General features: G+C 42.2%; 1 protein-coding gene across 12 annotated transcripts in view; it reads left to right on the forward strand.

The window, feature by feature from the left end:
- TNIK (TRAF2 and NCK interacting kinase) overlaps nucleotides 1–25,175 on the forward strand; it is a 317,025-nt gene that overhangs the window by 39,883 nt on the left and 251,967 nt on the right. For all 12 annotated transcript variants that reach the window (XM_075068394.1, XM_075068396.1, XM_032783680.2 and 9 more), the window contains exon 2: nucleotides 11,796–11,861. In XM_075068394.1, coding sequence (XP_074924495.1) covers nucleotides 11,796–11,861 — 66 coding nt within the window. The remainder of the gene's footprint in view (nucleotides 1–11,795; nucleotides 11,862–25,175) is intronic.

Consider the following 25,175-nt stretch of genomic DNA (forward strand, 5'->3'; position numbering starts at 1 on the left):
ACATGAGGCTTCAATTCAGCCATGTCCCGAAATATGTGATTTCTATGGAGCTACTCTCATGTCTAAAGCCAGGCATGTGCTTAAGTAGCTGGCTGAATGGGGCCACATTCGTTTAGAATACTGCACTGAAAACATCAAAAGATCTCTTCAGTCTTGTTTTTGCTGACACCTTGTTTCTTCATGAGAAGATGGAATCCCAGACGGAAATTCTGATATTCTGGATGCAAATTTTTCCATGAACTGGAGGAAAGGGATATTGAATGATGAGAGACTATTCACAGGTACCATACCTAGCAGATACTCTAAAAAGAAATCAAAACATTTGCTCTCATTCCACCCGCTTCCCCTCTTAGATCAGAGAAATCTCATCTAAGAGGGGAAGCGGGTGGAATGAGAGCAAATGTTTTGATTTCTTTTTAAAGAACTGGTCAAAACTAAAATGAAGAATTTGAAGAAACTAATCCTCTAAGATTATGCTAAATATGTCCGTTAGGATTTACAATTAGTACTATAGTGTCCTGGTAGATAACATGGGCTGGATTTTCATCTTGGTTACACTCACTCCAATGAAATTCATCTGGAGTTAAACTAGTAGGATTGAGATTAGAATCAGATATGAAATCTCTAGCAAGCATCACCACTTTGTTGTAGACCTTGTGCTACCAATATTTAAGATCAGCCTTTACTCCATAAAAGCGTTGAGAAGAAACAACTCTCTCTGCCACTACCTGCTTGTCTCTGCTACCACAATTTTGGCATAAGATGGTCATCTAAAAAAAAAAATAGTTACTATTTTAAATGGTTTTCTAGCCATCTATTTTTTGTGTAGAGGACTTTACCCACAGAAACACTTCACTTCAGTGCAGACATATTGGGCCAGATTCTCAGCTGGTATAACTGGGATAGCTCAGGCTGTGGTCTATCAATAGCAGTGTGTATGCAGGATTTTGGTTTTATAACTTCAATGTTTGATTCCAGTCCCATGCATATAAATGGTTTAATGTTCCCATGCCGCCTCCTAATGGAGGGCCTGCAGAGCGTGGCCTTTATATTGGTTTTAGTAGGAAGCGAAAACTGGGTCAGAAACCTTCCTATGTTGCCAGCAGAAATTCTGCTCTACAACTGCATGCTGGGCAGCCAGAACTTGGCCTCAACTATTCCTGCTCCTGGATAGTTATTTTGCTTCCAGTCCAGATGTGAACATATTATTTACAGTGCTGAGCTTGTGTCCAGCACTGGACAAGTGACAGATGAAGGAAATCTTCTATCTTCTCTCTTCCAATAGGTTTTCACTGGAAAAGTAATTCAAACATCTGTATTCACTCTGATTAGCTCTAACAACCAGAAGATCTGGGCAACTTGGAAAGGAAGGAAAGCTACAGCATAATTTTACAAAGGATCTCCACTCCAGCTGAAGTTAGGGGAGGGCTGAGGTAGAAACCATCAACATGTGTCTAGGAAGACGGAGTGGACAAAGCAGAAGATGGCTCTTCCTGAGATGCTGAAATGGAATGATTGAAATAAACGGAGATGTCTATTTACGCGTCTCACAGCTGTGACAGAACTTTTTTTTCTCTGTGTGCTTGTCTGCACAGTGAGTGTATAGCAAGCCAAGGTGTGACTAGTAATCTAGCCTTGTCAATGGTCTTGAAACACTATTTAAGGTGCCCTTTCAGGACGAATGTTTTCATTTTGGATCTGGAGCCAGGAAAGAGTACCCCCTCACACACACAATCATGAATTCCTTATTACTATTTCAAATAAACCATTTTGTATTGCTTGAGTAATCATGAGGTGCAGTATTATATGGATTGATAATTACTGGTACAAGTCTCTGGGTGGGTGGGCAAACGAAAAAAATACTCAGCTACAGAAGGGGAAATAAGATTGAGCAATCTCTGTGAATAGGACTCAGTGGTCCAATGTGGTTCTGCTTCATTATTCAGCTTATAACCAAAGAAAAAATTGAAAAATGGAAGGGTTTATGTTCAGGAAGTCCTACTGAGGATGGGTGAGAGGAGTTAAAGCTAGAAAAGAATCCAGGATCTCGGCTTGTGGCAAAACATTGGCTGGCTTTCTTATTGCTTTCCTTGCTGATCTCTGCCCCTGTTCTAGGAAACCCCTTCTGTCTTATCCAACGCTATTTCCCATATTATCATGAAATTACTCAAAGGGATGTTAGCCAGAAGTACCTCGGAGACCAAGGCAGCGAGCGATGTACTAACCCATTTTGCAGTGCATTTGAAAATCCTCCACTTTTTTCCTTAAGTCACATACCATTATGGGCAGCTATACTGAGCAGCTTTGGAGCTTGCTGTGTTAACTCTCATGACTTCTTCACATTCTCATTATGTTTATATTTGTGCACGCCAGGAAAAGCCACAGTTAAGCAAGGTGAATGGGTTAATACCTAAGTAGAGGCAACAGCAGATGACTTCTTAGAATGTGATGCAGGTGTGCATTCTGTTGCCCACGAGATGTCTGGGAGACATCAATGCTTGGTACTAATCAGCCCAAGCTATCTGAATTCACCACCATGAGGAATGCCTCAAACATATCTACTTGGCTTCAGGAAAATGATTTTGGAGGGAATGTAACAAATTTAGGACCCAATCCTTCAGTTCTTCATCACATAATCTCTCTCCTGGATTGCGCCAGGGCTGCTTATATAGGGGCTGCAAGATCAGCTCTCCAGCGATTAAAGTGTGATAGGGACAAGTACTAAAACTGGAAAGGCTTGGAAATCAAAATACAACATATTAAGGCAATGTAGAGTGCAACTCCAGCAACCCCCCGTTCCCCAAGCAAACAAGAAAAGGAGCAGTTAATGTGGCTTCAGGAGGACTTGGCAAGGAGGTCTGTTAAGTTGCTGAACAGTGAGATGTGGTGGAAGCTCGGTTGCTTTGGATGCTTAACTGACTGAACAATGTACCAGTAAATGTAGTGTGAGTAAAACTCCCACCCTGGCACGGGAATGGCCTAAGGTGATTAAATAAGAGAAGAGTCCTTATTAATTTGTTTAATTTACTTTGGACAGATTGGATGGATGGATGGATGTGTTGAGATGGCCATTAAACTTGCTGAAGGAGAAAAGGATTTTAAAAAAAAGCAAGCCAAGGGCATTAGATTGGAAATCTCCCTTCCCCTACTTAGGTTGACATGTGTTGTAACCAGGAATGTCGCTCCTTGATGGCTGCTTAATATACCACATCATACCAACAATACCATAAAAACAACGAGGAGTCCCTGGTGGTACCTTAGAGACTAACAAATTTATTTGGGCATAAGCTTTCGTGGGCTAGAACCCACTTCATCAGATGCATGAAGTGGAAAATACAGGAGCAGGTATAAATACATGAAAGGTTGGGAGTTGCATTACCAAGTGTGAGGTCAGTGTAATGAGACAATTCACTTAACAGCATCGTACCAAGGGAGGAAAGGTAACTTTTGAAGTGGTAATGAGAGCGGTCCATTTCAGACAGTTGACAAGAAGGCGTGAGTAACAGTAGGGGGAAATTAGTATTAGGGAAAATAGGTTTAGGTTTTGTAATGACCCAACCATTCCCAGTTTTTATTCAGGCCTAATCTAATGGTATCCTGCTGTTAAGTGAATTGTCTCATTAGACTGACCTCACACTTGGTAAGGCAACTCCCATCCTTTCATGTATTTTTTTTTACCTGCTCCTTTATTTTCCACTTCATGCATCTGATGAAGTGGGTTCTAGCCCACGAAAGCTTATGTCCAAATAAATTTGTTAGTCTCTAAGGTGCCACAAGGACTCGTTGTTTTTGCTGATACAGACTAACATGGCTACTCCTCTGAAAACTGTGACCGATACCATGTGATTAAACAGAACACATTCTTGGTAAGGTCTTCTCATTCCTTTGAATTTAACAAGACTCCCCTCTTGGCTGGAGTTTAATGAACTAAGGCCTTGGCTACACTGGCGCTTTACAGCGCTGCAATTTTCTCGCGGGGGGTGTGAAAAAAACACCCCCTGGAGTGCTGCAAGATACAGCGCTGTAAAGCACCAGTGTAAACAGTGCTGCAGCGCTGGGAGCGGTGCTCCCAGCACTGCAAGCTAAACCCCATCAGGATGTGGAGTACGTGCAGCGCTGGGAGAGCTCTCTCCCAGCGCTGGCGCTGCGACCACACTTACACTTCAAAGTGCTGCCGCGGCAGCGCTTTGAAGTTTCAGGTGTAGCCATACCCGAATGCAATGTTTCTTCCTTCAAGCGATCTAGTACGTTTAACAAAATTTCCTTTGTCAAAAGAAAACATTCACTGTTTCATACTAAGCTCTGTGACACTTACCAGAGGTTATGGCTTTCCCATGAATGTGAACTAGCTGAATACAGTGACATTACCATTAATTTACAAGAGCCAACTGCTCTGTAAAATGATCATTTTTCTGGTGCTTCCCAAACTTGGAAAACTGCTCTTATGACTACAATTACCAGTCTAACCACAGCCACCTGTTGACAGGTAGAGACAGCTGGATCTAAAATCTAGATTTCTTTTTAAGTTAACTGGTTGATGATGCTTAGTTTATAAAAACATTTCCTATCCATTTAAAGGGAGCACATATTGTAGACCGAGGTGCTCATAGTATTTTGAACTGTTAGTAGCACAAGCTGTCATTATCCTTAGTGAAGGTGAGCGCAGATTCTAGTGCAATGGAATTGCCTCAGCCAATCTGCATGGGGTGGTAGTCAGTTACTGACCCAAAACTGTTCACTTATTTCACAGTTATGCACTTCCTTGCTCTGATTGGCTGAAGGAGTATAAAATATGCATAATGACTGTAGTTATCTCCATTCTTCAGCTGGGGGCCATTATTAGCCCATTCAGAGTGGAGGGATAACTGTTGCATAATCACTATAATCCCTTCATTCTGATTTATTACTTCCCCATCTATACAGCCACAGCAATAATGACTGAATTGGTGTGTCTCCCACTCTCCACTCATCCCCACCTAGCACCTTCTAATATGGTTTAAAAGAGTCATTCCTAGGGGGGATATGGAGAGAAGATGAACCTCCTTCAAGGAACATGGAGGAGGTTGGGATATAAAGTGGGGTGCTAAGATGGGCAAGGGACGGCATTAGATGCAGTCCTGTTTGTTGCAGACATTTGTATAGAGAGTTCTATAGCTAACTGAGCACTGGGGTTTAAAGGATGCAGAACATGTTCGGGTATAATAATGACTTCAAGGTACTCTTTGCTAATTCAGTAATAACCATATCCAGCACTGATAAACACCTGCAGCCTTCAGCTGTGAGTTTACTTAGCCCAGGACATGCTTATTACCTTGTAAACAGGAAGCATCCTTGAGTTATCATTTAAATAACAAATTTGTTAACAGTTGGTTACTTCGTGTCTTTTAGTTATTGAAATCTTGCAGTACAGTCACAGGTGTGTGTGTGTGTGTATGTATTTTTTTCCCCCTTTAATTCTGCTGGGGTCTGGATTACACAGGGCTAAGCTACTTTAACTGCAAAACTCTTCCTGCTGCGAATTCTTCTGCTGCTAGTGTCTTACTGATTAGTTTTCTCCTTTTTGAAGAACTTATGTTTGTTTTTGTCCCTAAAGTTGGGATACTCTGCCTTATCATTTACACACAGAAGTTCTGAAATTTTTAATTAGACAATAGTTTTAAAAGTACTTTAACTTTTTGCTAAATAGCAACTTTTTTTGCTAAGTTTCTCCCCATTCCCCCCACCCCTTCCCCCCTTTCTGGTGTTTCTGTGCCAGTTCTCATGAAGTCTGAGTTGTTTGCCATTGACTTTAAAGGGATTAAAATCAGGCCCTATGTCAAAAGCATAATAGGAGTTTCCTTAGTTCCAGAATGTGTCTCTCTTAGTCCTAGAGCAATGCATTGTTCACAACCCCAGTTTGAAAGCTATGGCAGCTCAGTAAACCATGAAAGGAAGGTTTCAGAGTAGCAGCCATGTTAGTCTGTATCCACAAAAAGAACAGGAGTACTTGTGGCACCTTAGGGGCAGTGTGTGGAGCCCCTGGCTGCCCCTACACGTAGGAGGCAGAGGGTTGGGGGACATGCCGTTGCTTCCGGGAGCCACGCAGAGCCCGCATGCACAGAGCGGGGCAAGCCTCCAACTCTCTCTCTCAGCGCTTGCACGTAACCACACTTGCACTTCAAAGCACTGCCATGGAAGCGTTCCTGCAGCAGCACTCTGACGTTTCCAGTGTAGACATACCCTTTGTCTCGGTTTTCTCTCCCATCTTTTGTCTATGTAGACAGTAAGTTCTTTGGGGAAGTGACTGTCTCAACGTGTTTGTACACAATTGAGCACAACACACCCTTTGCTGCTACAATAATACAAATAACTTTTTCTTTTTCCAAAGTGAAATGTGGAGTCTGTTACTTGTGCACAAAAAGTCTATTTTTTTTTAAATTGGAAAGATTGATTTTTTTTCTCCAACTTTGCCTAACATGATTTGATTTTACTTCAACATTGTATGTGCACATGCATGTGATGAAGACAAGCCTGGAAGTTTTAGTTAAAGAACTTTGAGAGTTTGGAGCATGTGAAAATGGGAGGTTGTCGACACTGCTGAGTTGCAGCCTTAACAATAGCTTTTCCTGACTGTGAAAGCGCCAACAGGCAGAAATATACACTGTCACAGAAACAATTGCAAGGACTCAGCAGATTTAAGATGTTGATTGTGTAATTTCTGACATCGCCATTGTTATTTCAGTCTCAAGGCAATTTGGTAAAGGGGAGGGGAGGAGGGGCAGATAGGTATTAGCAAGAGGGTCAAAGTGAGCTTTGGAGCACTTCCCTGTAATGATGGGGAGGGGAAAATCAATGGATTGCCAAACAAAATATAGTACATCATTTGTAAGCAGCAGAGAGTGCAAGATCTGTTATCTGTGAAACACTGTTTGGTCTGAGATTGAGAACTGCTTATCCTGGACTGCTTATCTCCCACTCCTCCCCCCCCCGAATAATTTAAAGGCCTCTGTTTTAATTCGTCCATATTTGATTCCTTAATATCGGTTCCACTTTCCCGAGCTGCTGTTGCTCTCTACGACACTCCTGCATTATCTCTACCATATCAGTCAAGACTTGTAGTGATGACCAATTTGCATTGCGGCCCTAGGAAAGAAATGGTAACCATGTTCTATGTGATATCGGAGAGCCAGAGTATCCCATATCAGCTATTAAGATGCAAAAGCGCTTCACTGCATAAGAGACGATTTAGAGGGTATGTGGACGGAAAGAGATTTCCTTTCTCCCCTCCCTCCCCTGGTGTATATCTTATTGTAAGGCAGGCTAACAAAATAGTACTTCTGCGCACGCGCCCATACACACACTGAAAAATCTCTTCAAAATACAACTAGGAAAAATCATTGTTCTTGCCACTTGCAGGCTGTATTGGGAAGCGCAGGGTCAAGGAATGGCATAACCTTAGCCTGAATAGAGACCAGGCTCTGTTTTAATTTTGTGAATAATTAACATTCCAGTCATGTTGCCATGGCTACACTGAAATTGTAACTCTGGGCCAGCAGTATAGAGCGATGCAAAGTCCATTGAGGATGTAAGAACCAGGAGACAAAAATAGCTTTTGGCCTGGTAGGTGCACAGGGAAGAGCCAGGGTGGCCAAATGTGGCTGACAGGAGCGCTGTGGTAAAACCTGTCCCTTATCTTTAGTACAGAGGTGCAGCCCGTGTGCCATCTTGCTCCAGTCACCAGGAAGCTGCCTAGATCAGTGGGTCATGTAAAAAGCGACAAAGAGTCCTGTGGCACCTTAAAGACTAACAAATGTATTGGACCATAAGCTTTCGTGGGTGAATACCCACTTCGCTGGACACACGTGGTGGAAATTTCCAGAGGCAGATATAAATATGCAGGCAAGAATCAGTCTAGAGATAACGAGGTTAGTTCAGTCAGGGAGGATGAGGCCCTCTTCTAGCAGTTGAGGTGTGAACACCAAGGGAGGAGATACTACTGTGACTCCTACAGGCTAATGAAAAAACTAGTGTTTGTAATCTACTCTGCATTCAGGGCTGCCAGGTGTCCTGAAGTTTGAGAGACATTTGTACAGCTGACAGCCTGGTGATGCCTGTCTGTAACCCAGCTGAGATCTCATGCCTGTAGCAGGGACGAGGCTTCTGCTGCTTGTCCTATTTACTGGGGGCCAATATGGAGCTAGCTCTGCAGGTAGCCAGGCAGCCACTCAGCCTCCCCTCGCTGCATAAGTCACTGGATCCCAGTGGGGAAGGAACAACTGGCAGTGGCATCACAGCAGCAGGGCTCAGTATTGGCCATAGGCACTCTCTGCTGAGCCTCCAGCTTCTTGTATCTCCATTCAGCCCTATCACAAGCTACTCATCCATCTACCCCACGTGCCCTGCCATCCACTGACACCTTGACACCTGCTATAGCCAGAGCTGTCAAGTTTTGTGCAGCTCCATATTCTACTCCACCACTACTTGGGACAGGACACATTGACCTTCAACTGAAGTTTCTGTGCAAATTAGCTCACTAATCTGCACAAAAGTCTCATGGAATTGCACAAACCTTGGCAGCATTGCAAATTAGAAATGGCCTTCAGGCTGCTAGCAAGTTGCTAACATGGCCCTCAGTTTGGCCTTGGGTGGGGCAGGGGGACTGGACAAAGCCCCTGAAAATGTATTGCTGGGGACAATCCAACTTTGATCTGGAATTGACTAGCTGCCTCATTGGGTATTTTCCAACTTCTGTGAACGTTTTACAGTAGTGCAAGAACAGGAGTTTTGGTTTTTTTTAACTTCACAATGAATATTTATCCATAGCACATGGAAAAACCTCTTCCAAGGTTGTTTCAGCGAAAGCACTGAGCAAAATAACTCCTGGGAAGCAGAACTTGAAAATAAACAGCAGCTGCCATCTATTTTTCTGTTCCTTTACTTCTGTTTATAAGAACCTACTGCACTAATGGCCCTGAAGTCCCGTTTTCATTTATTTACAGAACACTGCTTTGTCAGCTTTGGGATGTGCAGAGTAGCAGCCTTTGCAAGAGATTGCTATTTTCAAGTCAGTCTCCTGTACTCTTTGCATTGCAGCAGCATTCCAGCCTCTGTGATCTAGCGCCTTTGGGAGCTTCTTTGCTTGCTTCTTCCAAAGCAGGCATATCCCTGACAGCGCTGTTTGGTGTCTGTGGCCCTGGGGGAGGGAAATATAAGCCTGCTCTTGTACCTCTTACAGTGCAGGGGTGTGGCATGGCTAGCTCAGATCTTCCTCCACAGGAGCACTGATCATGTTCAGTGTAGGAATGTCTGTGGTACAGCAGTGTGTCTTGCACTGTGGTTTTTACATACAGTATATGCAAACACTTGGAATCTAAAGAATTCCAACACTGGTTATCAAGTATCTGCCATCATGGCTAAGCAACAGCTAAAGGCAAGGTGTAGACCTGAAAATATTGAAACAGCAGAAAGGAATTATTTAGCATAACAAAATGGAAGTTTTTCTGACTCCAATTCATTTGCAGGCTACCCCGGGCATTATTAATGGGTCCTCCCCCCTTCTCTCACCTGCTCACAAAGGGTATGGATCAGCATACCTAAAAGGTGCCTTTAGCTATGACATATAGTGTGCAGATCTCTGAGACCGTATGTCTCAAACCCACCGTGGTGATAATATTGCTCTTTTGCCTCCCCAGAAAAGCATCCAGAATTTGGTCTTTCCTTCCAGGTGCAGAGATTCTCATCTATACCTCTGTCTTCCCAGACTGATTGTTGAAATTCTTAACTTGCTAGCATGCCAAATTGTTTGAATATTAGCCAGCAAATTATACAAAAGCTAATGTTCTGACCAGTCCCAAAGAAGTTCCCATCAGGTGACCCTCATTTCATCCTACTCTTTGAAAACACCAAAACCAAAATACCTAATCTCCACCCACCTACACCCCTCCTCTCCCTATATATATATAATTTTAATTAGTGCAGGCGTTAAGGTATGAAGGACTGACTCTGGGTTTGTGAGGCCCTATATGAAGAAACATCACCAAAGACCCACTTGGTTCCCTGCTGTTTGGTTTGTCGGGCTCCACTCCTAACTCCTCTTGCACTTGTAATCTCAAGCACTTTCCACTCAAGCAGTTGCAATCACCCGCTTTTCTTGGTAGCTTCTGGTGACTTATATGCATCAGGAAGCCAGGAGTAGAGCCAGAGCACAACTTCCTAAATGTGGAAAGGGGGTGGGGGCAGTTAAGGAATTACTTCTCCATCATGGCATGCAGGCACTATGGTCAGATGGGATCACAGCCAGGAATGATCCTTTGGCTGGCCCTGGATCAGAGTAGAAGAGTAATACAGGGCTCCTTGAGAAGGGTCCTGTTAATTGTGCAGACCTATGTATAGGGAGCCCATAAAGCCAGGGCCAACAGTGCCTTGCAACTCTAACATGTGAGCTGTTAACGAAGAGATATTAACATGATTGTTTCCTCCCTTCCTCGTGAAGCTCAGTCTGTTACAAAGGGGAACTGATTAGAATCCTGCTCCGTTTCCCTCTGCAGCCAGCTCTGTGTTTGGAGACCTTGACTCAAAAAGGAAACTGAATAATTCTCATCTGTTAACCCATTACTAGCTCTTTAGACTCAGCACTTGCCAAAAAGATGGGGCACGAGGAAAAGACTGATACAAAAGATGGGTAGGGCTGTAATTCTGTTTTCTGTGTATCACACCTTCAGATGTAAGCATCTGTGCCCTCTGGAGGAATTCAGAAAGGAGGATCTACAGTGACAGACCTGCTGTCTCTCTCATGGAGATATTGGCTCTTTGTCTTTTTATTTTAGCAGAATTAAAAAAGTCCACATTTTGTTCTTTGTGTGCCTGAGGCAACTGCCACTATAGGAGTCAGTGTTTAGCTGTTAATGCACTAGCTTCTCGATAGTCATTAGCTACTGACCTCAGGAATAGAACTATGCAAAGTAATTCTCTGTGGAAACAGACACCACTCAAAACTAGCCTGATTTCATGTTTTATTACAGAATTAAACCCCAGACCAGGTTGGTAGAAATATTGGCTAGGGGTTTACAAACCTTTTAATTTGCAAAGCTTGCATGATTTTGAAGCAGTTAGGTTCTGTAGCTAGGAGAAACTTAGTGGCTCCAACAGGATTTGGTGTAGGAATTTGAGTTAATTTGAACCCTAAACTTTACATTCAGGGTGGGTAGGAGCAGTGAGGGGACATGAACCCATGTGGATCAAAACCAGATAAAATGCGTGCATGAACCCTTCTCTATGAGAACCCAGCATGCTTAACAAGACTCTCTAATCAGGCAGAGTCTCTTTTCTTGTTTAACTGAAGATGTGTTTATTTTAACTGACCATAGAATAAGTGGTGATTTGATTATCCATAGAACGCACATGGTGTGTTCAAGTTTCTGTGCATACATAAGTGACCATAAAAATACAGCATAGAGTCTGCTGTGAGCAGTAAATGAACAGGACTGGTACTCAAGCACTATCTTGACAACTATTTTTAAGGGCCAGATCTTGCAAACGCTTAGTACAAGGCATAATGCCTATAACCATGAGTAGTTCCTCTAACTGGTAAGTAAGCATTGTGCTATCTCATAATCATTCATTGGATCAGACCCTAAGGAACTACTGAGCTATTAACCCTTCCATATAATATTAACGTAATGCTGCTAATACGGATTAAACAGCTGTCGGTGAAATGTGGACTTCATTCCAACCAAATGTTTCTTTTGAGTAAACTTGCAAATGTTTGTTAATTTTTTTTAAATTTTCTGTTTTTGTTTTGTTTTTTTTCCTTTTAGGATCCTGCGGGTATCTTTGAACTGGTGGAACTTGTTGGCAATGGAACATATGGGCAAGTCTATAAGGTAAGGTCTCTGAATGTGTCTGCAGCAATTATGATTTCCTGGTGCATGAGTTTACATAGTAGAATGCCCAATGCTTATCTACATTACACTAGATCTATTTCAGAGGTGAACAGAAACTAGAAGCCGTCTTTGTGAACTTAGACATCTTTCACTACCTGTATTTGATCCTCCTTCTTGAACTTCATTACAGTGAAGTTCCTAGTTCTGAAATTGTTCTTGGAAACTGTCTTTTTTAATTTTTTTTTTAATTTCCCCTTATTTTCATTCTTTCCTGAATGTGTTCAGTGGGCAGCAATCTAGATGGTGCAGTAGTTTAATACATTAGCCTGTCACTTCTAGAGAGTGGAATTTGGAACTTTATTCGTTAACAAATGAAATGAGTTTGGTTTTAATTTAGTCTCCCATCCACATACAATCTGACTCATTCTGCCAACCTGTACTTAGCAGAAGGTCACTGTAAGAAAGGAACTTCAGAGTCTGGAAGCTTGGTTTAAAATACTTCTTAATATTGGAAATGATTCTCAACCAGAGCCCTGAAAACTTCAGATATTTCTTTGAAATCTATACACAGTTATTGTAGATGACTCCGACATCTATAATGAGCTAATCATATCCCCAGATCCAAATACTATCCTAATTCAGAATTTGAATCTCAGCTTGTTTGGGTTTCTTTAAGGTTGGTCTTAAATATACTTACTGCATGGTGTGACAACGAGGGTTAAAAATCACTGAAAGCTGTTTTCAAATTCTATATGGGACTATGCCAACTATTCTGGTTCTACCCTATGATAATAGTCCCTCTGGTTCAACTTTTCTAAGGGCGTCTAAGGGCTTGTCTACACTTACCAGGGGATCCACGCGCAGCGATTGATGCATTGCTGGTTGATTTAGCGGGTCTAGAGAAGTCCTGCTAAATCAACTGCAGATCGCTCTCCCATCGACTGCTGTACTCCATTGGATTGAGAAGAGTGAGGGTAGTCGACAGGAGAGCATCTCCCATCAACATCACGTACTGTGGATCCCATGGTAAATAGATCTCAGCTACGTCGACTTGAGTTATGTTATTCACGTAACTTGAATTGTGTAGCTTAGATCAACTTTTCCCTTTAGTGTAGACAAGACCTAAGTGCACACACCCAATTTATACACAGAATCTGTATTCGCATGTGCGGCTCAGCTCACTGTGAACAAAGTTAGTGAATCTGTGTGCACAAATTCCTTTATTTTTTTTTTTGGCACACTCCCAATCAGTCACTTGGAAAACATGGTACTTGCTGTCATGCACTGGCATACACCAAGTTTCCCCCAAATCAGGAGAGGAAGGGAGGAAAAGTTTGTTTTAAAAGCTGTCAGGAAATATTTGTTCTGAATTCTGGCTTCCACATCATCCCATTGCTGTAGGCTAATCCCTTTAATATGATGATAGAATTTAACTTAGTTGAGGATGAACTGAAACTTCTGGAGTTAAAAGTGTGTGGATTTCTAAACTGGAATAAATACAGACTTTAGCAAGGACATATTCTGGTGACTCTTCCTCTGTGCTATTTTTTTTATTGTGTTTTTGCATTAAGTTGATGATGATATGCTGTTTTTATTTCCATCGTTCTTCCTGAATCATCAAGGCCAAGAGCATTAGTTTGATGTTGAAACTGTTTTTTTTCAGCTGGTAAAATAAGTTTAGAAATTGACCTTATTTTAACATGTGCATATTTCTAACAAGCAGTGGAAACTGTGACTGTAACATCCCTTCAAAAGCTTAATGCTTATATGGAAAATCAGAGACACTACACATACTTTACACTCTTCTTTACAAAGTTCTGTTTGTGTTTCCTGTCCTGTCAAAGTATTTGATTTTTAAAGAGTCCAGTTATCTGAAGCAGAAAATTCTAAAATTATTCACGCTTAGTTTTCTGGGAGTAAGAGATTTTGATCATTTTAGTGTGCAGCCCTTTTTCACTTCTGCACAAAGCATCTCACTAACTCTTTGCAATCAGAGTGCTCAGATTAGTTAAAATCAAAATGATGCAGAACTCTTCACATGGTTTCATTGCAAACAAGGTGGTGGTTTTCGAAGAGAATGTTATGCTCAAACCAAAACTACAGGCCTAAATATCTACATGCTAGAAAGAAATTTGCATCCAAATATGAACTCTCTGGCTTGGTCACCCATCTAGTTTAGACTGAGATTTTCTTTTCACTTTGGTTTCATACATTACAAGGTAAGAAGGGACCCCTGTGATCATCTAACCTGACCTCCTGTATAACACAGCCCATAGAACTTCCCCAAAAGAATTCTTTTTGAATTAAAGCATACCTTTTTTTTTCTTTTTTTTTTTTTAAATCAAGACTGTTTTTTTGTTTTTTGTTTTTTAATTGCCAGTCATGGAGAATCCATTACAATCCTTGGTAAATTGTTCCAATGGTTAATTATCTGAGTTACATTTGAACTCAAGCCTCAAAACAAAATTTAAGCGATGTGAACCAGAGGAACTGTTAATATGAAGCTTAACTGACTGTTAAGGGTGTCAGTCCTGGACAGTTGGGGAGAAATAAGATCTTGATGTCCATTCCATCAAAATCTCCCTGGCAAAATGTCTTTTGCAGCCGGACAAAGAAACAGATCACTAGAAGATCTCCAAAAATGCTTTGACCTTTTTGCGCCTTTTAAATTTTCTGGAGATGCCACTATGCAGGAATAATCTGCCGCAGCTTGTATACCTAATTTGGTGTAATGAAGGTTAGAACCCATGTAATCACCCTCAAGGTTGACTTCTTTAGAAAAAAAATCATGTGCTCTAGTCCAAAATGAATTATTTTTGGGACGCTCTATGGCCTGTATTCTACAGGAGGTCCGAGTAGGTGATCACCTTCACCATTCTGGCCTAGGAATCTATGCAATGTCTGAATTCAATTGAATTCTGATAGCTTTGGAGTAACTCCTATTAACTCCCTGAATTCAGCCCTGTGCAATAGTCACAGCAGTGTAAACTTGGAATAGCAGAATTTGGCCCATGTTTCCAAATGCAAGCGAATGATGGATATATGGTTCACTGCAGCTCAATGCATTTTTGTGCTCTGTGCAGGTAGTTAGGGGTGAGCAGATGGCAGGATTTTAATTCCATGAAGTCTCATGCGGTTTGTTCAGTTGTTTCTGTCTATTTGGTAAAACTAGCTGGCCTGAACCGGAAATGTTTCCAAGCTGCTCATGTCTAATGGTCACACTAATACAGGTTGTATTCCGAGTTGAGCAAAATAGATTTTCAAATTTACCAATGCTTATCTGAATCTGAACACTCCTTTTTACAGAAATTCTGCTTAGCTCTCATAGTTATTACTGTAGCCTCTTGTCCCCTCCCCCCATAGTTTGTGCATGTTTTGACTGTAAGGCCTGGTCTACTCTAGGAAATTTGGTTGGTGTAACACCATTGCTCAGGGTTATACCCTTTAATTACACAGTTAAACCAACCTAACCCCTGGTGTAGACAGTGGTAGTTCGCTGGGTGATTTCTTCTGTTCACCTAGATTCTCCTCTCAGGGAGGTGGATTACTTACACCCGTGGGAGAAGCCCTCCTGTCAGCATTGGTAGTGTCTTTGCTAAATCACTACAGTGGCACTGCTGCAGTGCTTTGTGTAGACAAGCCCAGAGCCTTAATACTGGACCCAAAAAGGCATCTCACGGTAGCAACCTCTCTCCCTCTCGCTTGCTGGAATAGCATCTCCTTTTTGTCTTGCTCCATGTGCCTGATGTGTAAATCCATTCTAACCAGGCCTTGCAGTTCTGTGGTTCCATTCCATAAATAGAAAATGATTAAAAAAAATAAACATTCAAAGAAAACATGTTTTAAAGGGAGCACCTGTTTCGTACACTTCAATTGGTGGAGACTATTGACCTTGTTAAAATAAATAGCAGAAGTAGGGGGTGATTTTTCCCTTGCCTTAGGTCAGACAGTGGAGCACTTGTACTCACTATGGAGCACTTGTATGAATAGCCCAGGGGGTCTGCTCCTGTGAGTAAGTGCTTGCCATCATCAGTAAATATTCCTTGGACTTGCCCTTTATCATCTGACACCCAACCAATAACGCATCTAATAATGCAAAGGGGTTGTGAGCTGGCTTATTTGTCTGCTTGATCACATGAGGCCATATTCTGCGCTAGGGACCAAATTCTGCCATTGAAATCAGGACTTTACACCCTTACACCAGAAGAAAATTTGGCTGTAATTGAAACGCCTATTGAGATTGCTGAGTGCTATGCAAAGGGTAGGATACGGTACAGAATGTTTGAGGGAGAATTTTGTATTCTGGTGACTGCAGTAAGGGAATGGGGGATCGGGAGAGTGTGTGAGCTTGGGATAGGCATAGTTTGACTTCTATATTGACGGAGGGGGGAAGCTCCAGTCAGGCCAATGGAGCCACGGATGGGGGGGTGGGGGAATTCTGCACCTGCTCGAGGCTTGCAGCTGGGGGAGGCATCGCCTGTCCGACCCCATTTTCCCACAAACTACGCCCAGGGAGCTTGTTGAAAGTCAATTAACCTCTCCGTGGCTCCAACCACACCTCTATAAAATGAAATTGACCATGCTTACCAGCCTTTGCAAAGTGCTTGGAGAAGTGCAAAGTATGTTCGTTCTCTTGGTGGGAGGTTCTCATTTTGGATTGTTGGAGATGCAGGGAAGCAGTGCTGCAGCTTGACTGTGCCAGAGCAAACTGAGTTTAACAGCCAAAACCCCATTCATGAGGACATTTCTAATCACCAAAATAATCACATTTTAAAATTGCTTCTCAGGATTACATTGTTTAAAAAAAAAAAAAAAAAATCTGTGACTGCAGCCATTGACTCTACCTATCCTGAGGCTCTGTACTGACTGAGCAAGGGCTCAGGACAGAGGATTTGTATGTGATGTGTTAGTTGACACATAAGTATTGTGGATTTGTAGCCCGCTCAGCATTTGAGATCTTGAATCTGTGTCATTTGCATTCACTTAAGAAATTGTTGGTTGGTCGACCCCCAAAACTTTTGACAAGTGTTTCATTGTATAGTATGCCTGTAATAGAGTAAATCTTAAGAGTGCTTCCTCCTTACAAAGGAAAGCAAGGAGTTTGTGAGAAAGAAAATAAAGGAGTTTATGGAATCTATTATGCATCTGATTTCCCGCCTGCCCAGTCTCTGAAAGCTTAAATCTCCACCTGATTAGTGGATGCTTTCTAGTTTCCTGCCATAGGGCCTGGTTCTGTGACATGCTGGGCACCTCATGCAAAGGGCTAAGTGGACTAAACTCTGCTGATTTCAACTGAATTTTCTGGCTCCACTAGAGAATCTCCCCCAACTCCCTCTTTTCAGTTGTGAGGAGGGTCTCCTTCCTTTTCCACCTTTCTGTGTTGTATCCCCTTCTCTCTTTGATGTAACTATGAGCACCAGCTGTGGTTCTGCCAACAGGGCAGTGCCTCATTGCAGGGGGCGGTGAGAGGGGAAACAAAACCAAAGTAAAATAAAACATTTCATAACAATTTTTAGAACCAGTCACAGCTGTTACTTTATGCACTACTGTAATCACTGTAATACTGTTAAAGGGCCTCAACTGAGATCAGGGCCTCATTATGCTAGGTGCTGTACAAACACATTGTAAAAGACAGTCCCTGCCTCAAAGAGCGAAATAAACAAGACTGATGAAGAGCGGGAGGTGAAACAGGTTAAATGGCTTGCTCAAGGTGTCAGAGCAGATTGATTGCAGAGCTGGGACTTGAACCCAGGTCTGCAAATATGTAGGCTAGCACTCGACCAAACATATTGTAGGCCCAATATGTTGGCCACCGTTGCCTCACTCATGTAGTGTTTTTTACACAGGGTTTGTTTTGCACTGGTGCAGATTCCTGGTCTGTGCTGACCTCTTTTCAAACAGCACAGGGCACCTGTAGGCCACTAGCGAAGGAGAAGTTGTAATGACAACCGTTGGGGCCTACTGTCAAGGGCCAGAATAAACTAGGGGTCAGTCTCCCCTTGGTTCTGACTGACAGGGACTGCAGAGTTTGCAGTGGAATGCAAACCCCCTTCATTTGCATTAATAAAGCAGCTAGTCAGTGTTCTGATGACTGACTGCTGTTACAATCTTGACACAATGAGGGCTCGGAGGATTGACATTTCTTAGTAGAGCAAGAATATGAACAGTCAGAGCAATTGCAATAAAAAGTGTTGCTAAAGGAGCTCTTTTTCACACTCCGTCATTCTTTGTTTCCCACTGTGTGTGGGGGTGAGCATGACTCTGGGGGAGGTAACAAAAATCTTACCAAAGTGCTTCAGATATTAGCAATTTCCCCATCAACCAGCCCGAGACTGCCACACACAAATAAGAATTCCTGAACTATTAGTGCACTGCACTTCCTAGCTTGCATAGTCCAATATGACATTGCTGTGAAATGTCTTTCCCTATCCATATTGTGTGAGATGGGCACAGCATGATAGAAAATGTTAATTGCCAACAAATTTCATAGGCATAATTACTAGAATAACATTCTTGGTGATTGCAGCTGGCGCTCAGTGGTATTGATGAACAGTCTTTCATCATTCAAAATTACTGGACAACTAGAAGGGTAATGATGCAAAGCCACTTTTAAGTCACATGGCTCTCACCCTTAGTTGCAGTACAATAAAAAAATAGACTATCGACCTACATCCATTGTAACTATGGAAGCAGTTCCCCACTTGAGCTACACTATCTCAACAAAACCACAGGGAGAAATTGTACCTTATGGAGAGACAGTACTCTGGTAGACCAGTGGCAGGCATTCGCCACGTCTGCTTGCTGTCCCTTTGGGAGAAGCCTGTTCCACCAGGAAGTGGTAGCAGGGATCTGTCTGTGAACTCAAGAGCAAGACGCTTGCTTGGGTGCACAAGCTAGGGCAGGAGGCTCCATGAACAACAGCTCCACCATGGAGTATCCATGTAAGTGTGAGCCACAGTCTGGTCCAAAGTGACCTACGTAAAAGGATCACCTGAATGATAGATTAGTAATAAGGATATTTCTAGTTATGTATCTCTCTCCTAACTGCAACAGGCCACTGGAAGCTCTCAGCTACAAATAATTTCTTGGGGTGGGAGGGGGAGGGTGTCAGTAAATTCTCATGCACTGCCTCTCTCTCTCTGTGGTGGTGATTGGTTTTTAATGAGAAACCACTTTAGTGGTGGCTGATCTCTTCAATTGAACTGGAAGAGCTTCTTTATTTTTCTAATAATTCTGTGTCTAATGGAACAGATTTTAGAATAATGTTGAGAGCGGGAGCTACCTAGTCTTAGTCTATTTAAGATGAGGTTATTGTTTTGTGTTTAATTCTGTCATCTTGAATACATCAATACAATTAATCAGCCTTAAAATAATCCGCCATTGACTCATTGTTTTTTGCTGCTTACACTTCTACATTCAGTCAACTGTGTGCTAAGATAATGGAAACCACTTTGGAGAGTTCTATATTCTCTGAAATATTTGACCTCCTATACAATGCTTTGACGATTTAAGGTGAGCAAATCTGTTAATTGGAACTGGTGAAAAATTTATAGGCAACAATTTTTCTTACCTGTGGAAAGTAGGAGAAATTATTTAACCTTGAGGAGTGTTCACTTCACACCTTGTACATCACACCACTATCTTACGTATAACTAACATTTCTGCATTTCGTTGCCTTTTTGTGGTGCTGTGGTCTCTGGTGTCCAGCTTGGGACTCCCTTCCTCACTGCTGTACTACATGACTAGACCATGTGCACAGCTGGAGGTTAGGAGGCGCAGGCAGAGGTTGCAATGTTGCCCACCCCTTTCATTCTGGGATGCTTTCTCTCTTTTTTTTCCCTTTATCCTGAAATAATGCCATTCCTTCTCCCACCTATCAGTTGCCAAGTAACTCTAAGAACAATACCCATATGATTTGTAGCTTTTAGATCTCATACACTCTAATTTAGAAGACAGAATAAATCGTGTAACAGCTTAGTGATTATATGGCATTTACCAGCTAATTAAACAATCAATAGTTACTGTGTAATTATAGACTTATTCCACAGCACAGTAGTTTGTACCCTGCAAGATAAAGCAATGCTAAAGTTCTAAATGTAGGGGAAAAACCCCAGTGCCCTAAGGACTGCAGCATTTGGCACAGAATATAAACGCCGTAAAGCCCCTGGAGTGGATAACATACAAGCAGAACTAGTTAAGTGGTGGAGAGGCACCTGATATGACTTTTGGAGTCTGGAAGATGGCCCAAGACTGGGAGACAGTCCCTGATGTCTTGATGTTCTTCAAAAGAAGGACCCAATGGTTTGTGAAAACTACGGCACAATCTCATTATTGACTCGTCCTTGCAAAATACTGCTGCACCTCATGTTGAAGAGGATTGTACCCAAGATAGAGAACTTTTTGGCTGAAGAACAAGCCAGGTTTAGACCGTGAAGAGGTATAGTTGAGCAAATATTCAATCTGCGTGAGCTATATGAGATGGTGCTGGAGAATGATGGGAAGGTGGTCCATGACTTCACAGATTTTGCCAAGACATTCAATAGCATATGGCACAAACCTCTTTGGGTAATTCCGCAGGTGGCTGGAGCTGGCACAAATGTAGTAAGACTGGTACAAATCTTGAAAGATGCACAATGGCTTTGGTGTTTTGTGGGGCATGAATAGAGTAGTTTCACCTGAGAATAAGTGTCAGGCAGGGCTGCATGCTATCACCAACTATCTTCAACGATTAACTTGCAGAAATCTTAAGAGGAGTCATTGATGGAAAGCTACTGGATAATGTACCAAAAATTAGTCATCTGTGCTTCACTGATGATATTAATCTGATTAGATCGTTGCAAGGAGAGGTTCAAAAATTGCTAGAATGAGTAGTGGTGGAAGCAGAGAATTTCAGTGTAAAGATATCATATGAGAAGACAAAGGCAATAGTTACATAAGTGTGTTGAAAAGGCAAAGATATTCCTCCCCAAATCTGAGGAGGACATGGAGTGTGAGCACTTCAAATGCCTGGGTAGCATGCTTACAAGGGATGCTAAACATCACATAGAGATCTGACAGAACTGGACTTGTGACCACTGCTCTAGGACACAGCCACGTTTAGTGAAGTTAAAGTATTACTTGGAAGTGTAAAACGAAATTGCTATAGTCTCGTCTTCAGCATTGTGCTATATGTGAGTTGTGGATGCTCAGGAAACAGGACATTCAGAGGCTTGCTGTCTTTGAATTGAAACGCTACAGGCAATAGCTGCACATTAGCTATACCTTGTGCACAACACTAACGAAGTAATCATCCAAATTTACAACATAACCGGAGTCATACCTGACATTAAAACAATCAGACAAAAACCCCTTGAGTTTGTGGCAAATGAGGGTCAGATGAGCAGAGGAAGATTGCTGAATCAACTTTCCCAGGGACTAACACTGGGGCAGGGGACATTCCCGGTGAGTGTGGCTCTGTGATGTAGTTGCCTGGATGGCATGAAGTATTGCATGCTTCTCAAGGCTGTGTGAAGACCACAAAATGTTGAAGATTGCTGGGCCATGACTCCTTTGTGTTGTATCTCTTGTTCATGGTGATGTGACTTTATAGTGCTCTGCACTATGAGAATGATAACCAAGTACTATCCTCCTAAATATATTAGGGAAGAATAGTGAGACAAGTATAAAATACTCTTATTTCTATATATGATATATGCATGTAAAGTAGAATTCTGTATAACAAACAGAGTTGAGTTTACTCAGACTTCATTACTGTTTTTGTTTTTTTGGTAGGGGTAGGTATAAAGCTAAAGGCTGCGGTAACAAAGGGTCTGATTTGTTTGCCTCTTGATCCTGCATGACAAACTTTCTGAATGAGACTCTCCCACTCCCCATGCAGAAAATATGTCCTCCCCCACTTCAGCAGCACATGTAGAGGGCCCTTGGCTGGTCTAGAGATCTACATGGTAGGATACTGCAGGCAGTGGGTGAGCCAGGGAAGAAGTGGGCAGGTCAGAGGGAAGCACACCACTGACCACCTGCGCCCTCTGGAGGTTCCCCCACCAATGCCATGCAGCCTGAGGTGGTTGCTTATTGTTCTTGGGGTGCATAGTAAAATACTGTACATATTTCCTTTGTTTTTATCTTGCTACACGAAAGCACATCTGAGTGCAGAAATGGTGTTGCGCATCTGCCCCACCATAGACAGTGGATGCTGGTTATTGTCAGTCCTGATTAGTGACATCTTTTAGTTATTAACAACACTTTGTTGGGAACCAATCCTGTCTCCTTTTAATGTTAATGGGATTCAGATATTAGTAACTATCATGGTTTTTTTTTTTCTGTGTAGCCTTGTGGGCCCCCAGTGCCTCCACTCCCCATGGAAAGATCTGGAATCTCAGTTGCAGCTTCCCTCCCACTCTGCAGCACCAGGACTCCTGTTACCTCTTCTGTAGGCAGCAGGTCTCCAGCTGTTGGGTCACCCTATGCTGCTGTCCCGGGCATAGGAAAAGGCTACAGGCAGGGCAGCGTGCTGGATGGCAGCTTTCCATGGGGACCAGGAGTGTTGGGGGGAGGGAACCTGTGGAAAGGCACAATACATCTCCCTGTGCTCTTCAGTGTGCATCTTGCCCTGGCTCCAGGGGCCCAGGCTCGGAGCATCCCCATGCTTTCTTCACTGGCTGCTGCTGCGTAGGCCAGGAAAGCTGAACCTCAGCTCTTTTTTCCCCTGGCAGCAGCCCAGCAAACCTGCCCTCCACATATTTGCAACCTCCAGATAATGGCAACTCTTTTCTGGGAACTGAGAGGCTGCTAATAAGCAGAATCCACTGTATGCAACTTATGTTAAGATAATTCCTTTCAAACATGCTACTCTTTTATACCAGGTCTTTGCTGAACTACAGTGCTCAGCCCCATGAAATCCATGGGACTACTCACAGCAGTAATGCTAAGCACCTATGTTAGTGTTTCCCCTACGACTTAGGCTGAGTGGTAGTTACTCCTCTGTTCAGCCATTTGCTCCCTATATCGCTGTTGTATGTAAGCAAGCGGCATCCCACTCAGCTACAACAATACAACGTATTGACTTTAGTTAATTGGATGTGTCTTTAGAATGATCTTTCTGTCTATATTATCATCTGTGGCTATGTTAAAGGTTTTTAATACAGAAGCCCCCTGAATGCCTATGTACAGGAATGGGAATCATGTCTTATAGGAATGGATATCCAATGGAAAGGGTTATTTTTAAAATGATTTGAGTGATACAATATCCATTCACTTTGATCACACACTCAGAGGATGCTGTCTTTTACAATACCAACAATTTTATAGCTGCCTTATTTATCCCGTGTTTGTTAAAAAGGTGTGCGTGGCTCTCTACAGAAGAAGCAAAAGGTCCTAATCCAAGGTGCGTTCAGTCTGCCACAGACCTAACACAAACAGCTCTGACTAAACCAAGTGGGGAGGGACCAGGGTTACAAGAGTTAGATTATGAGTTGTTGTGTTTAGATTACAATCCTATCTTTAGTTCCTCCTTCTTTTTTAAATCAGTTAAAAAACTACATAAAAGAGAAGGACACGCGTTTATACTTGATCTCAATAGTGCACCTAGAGTGGGGTGTGTATGTATGTATAATATATATAAAATATTGTGTGTGGTCATTAATTTTTGGTGATTAATCACTGATCCTTTAGTTGAGTGGAAAAAGTTACTGTACAGCACAAAATTATGATGACCCAAGGGGATTGTGTGTGTGCGCGCGCATGCATTTGGCCCAGTCTAACTTTACTTGGGCAGGTTGTATCTTTAAATAATTGAAGTGCTTGAAGTTAGCATTCAGCAGAGTTCTGGAAGGATCTAGACTTCCAGTAATTTCTAATGCTCAGCTCAGACCATAGAGAATGCCATGGGAACATGGCATAAACCCAGTAATATTTTGCCTAAATCTGGAGCTGGCCCAATGAACTGGGATAACTAAGGGCCTACAGCTTTCAAGCACCATTGTTGGTGTGCTCATTTACACATCAATACCCAGAATGCCCTGCTGGCTCACAGCTATTTCGTGGCAGTGCTTTGTGAATTTAATTGAGTGGCTGAATGCTGTTTCTGTAGCAAGTGGATTTGCTAAAGGTTGTTTTGAGATATTTTCTTCAACATTTTATGGAGGGAAGCAAATAACTAGGGTTGCAATGCTAAGTTGTGTTAGATGTTTAGCCTGTCAATCATGCAGCACTGAGGGAAGCCAGGTTATTATTGAAAGTTTCTTCGTACATTGGACTAGGGATTGTTCTCATGCGGACTGTGGAACAGACATTGCAGATTCCTGAGCTTGTTGTTAGCTGATACCCGGAGAGTTCAAGCAAGTAATGCAAGAGAAGGACGGCATTAATTATTTTAATAATAGTTGCTTTATTATCTCTTTGTCTGAAAGACTGATGGTCAACAGTTTGGTGATTAATCACTGATGCTTTAGCTGAGTGGAAAAAGAGTTACTGTACAGAACAAAATTATTATGACCCAAGGGGATCGTTACTGAAAAGAATGAATCCTAGTTTATACACAGAGCTTTCATATCTGAAAACTAACTGCTGTGACTTGTCTGGGAGACCGGGCTAAATATTTAAAACAAAGAAACACATAACCCCCCCCGCCATATGCGTTGCATACTTGCTCAGCTAACATTGTTGGTCCCCTCTTGTCTGTTCACCACCATACAGACTGCTGTATTTGAGTTACCAGAAACTCCTGACCAAGATTTTAAAGGTGAATAATTAGGTAAGATGTGAATTATCACTGTTAACATTGTAATAGTGTCTAGAGGCCCCAGTGTCCTGGGCTCTATACGAACAGTAAAACAAGTACCTTGCTCAAAGGAGCTGACATCTAATTTTCAGACAAGATATAACAAGCGCATTTTGCAAACAGTAGGAAGGAGGCTGAAGGGAAGGTAACCCTGACAAGATCACATGGTTACATAATGTAGTGCACAGCTAGAGTCTCATGCAATTTTGTGTAGTATTGTACCTTCATTTGTGTTGGTTCTTCTAGTCTCCAGCTATCTTCCTTCTCAGGGTTTTATACTGCTGCCTATCACCATGTTATGGGAGCATATCCATTTGTGATTATGGATTGACAGATTTCATAAACGAAGCAAGGTGTAAGAGAACATACTAACTCCATTGTCTTAGCTAAACTCTTATTTGGAGAGTAAGATTTAGAATACCTAAAAATTTCCCCGGAGCTTCAGTTAATATGGAGTTGGGTTTCCTGTCCCAGATTATTGTGTAATACTGCTGCATACTGTGGTTTAGTAACTGCTGTGTTTCAGCTCCAGCAGT

The sequence above is a fragment of the Chelonoidis abingdonii genome, chromosome 8 (genome assembly GCF_003597395.2).
Source record: "Chelonoidis abingdonii isolate Lonesome George chromosome 8, CheloAbing_2.0, whole genome shotgun sequence".
NCBI lineage: Eukaryota > Metazoa > Chordata > Testudines > Testudinidae > Chelonoidis > Chelonoidis abingdonii.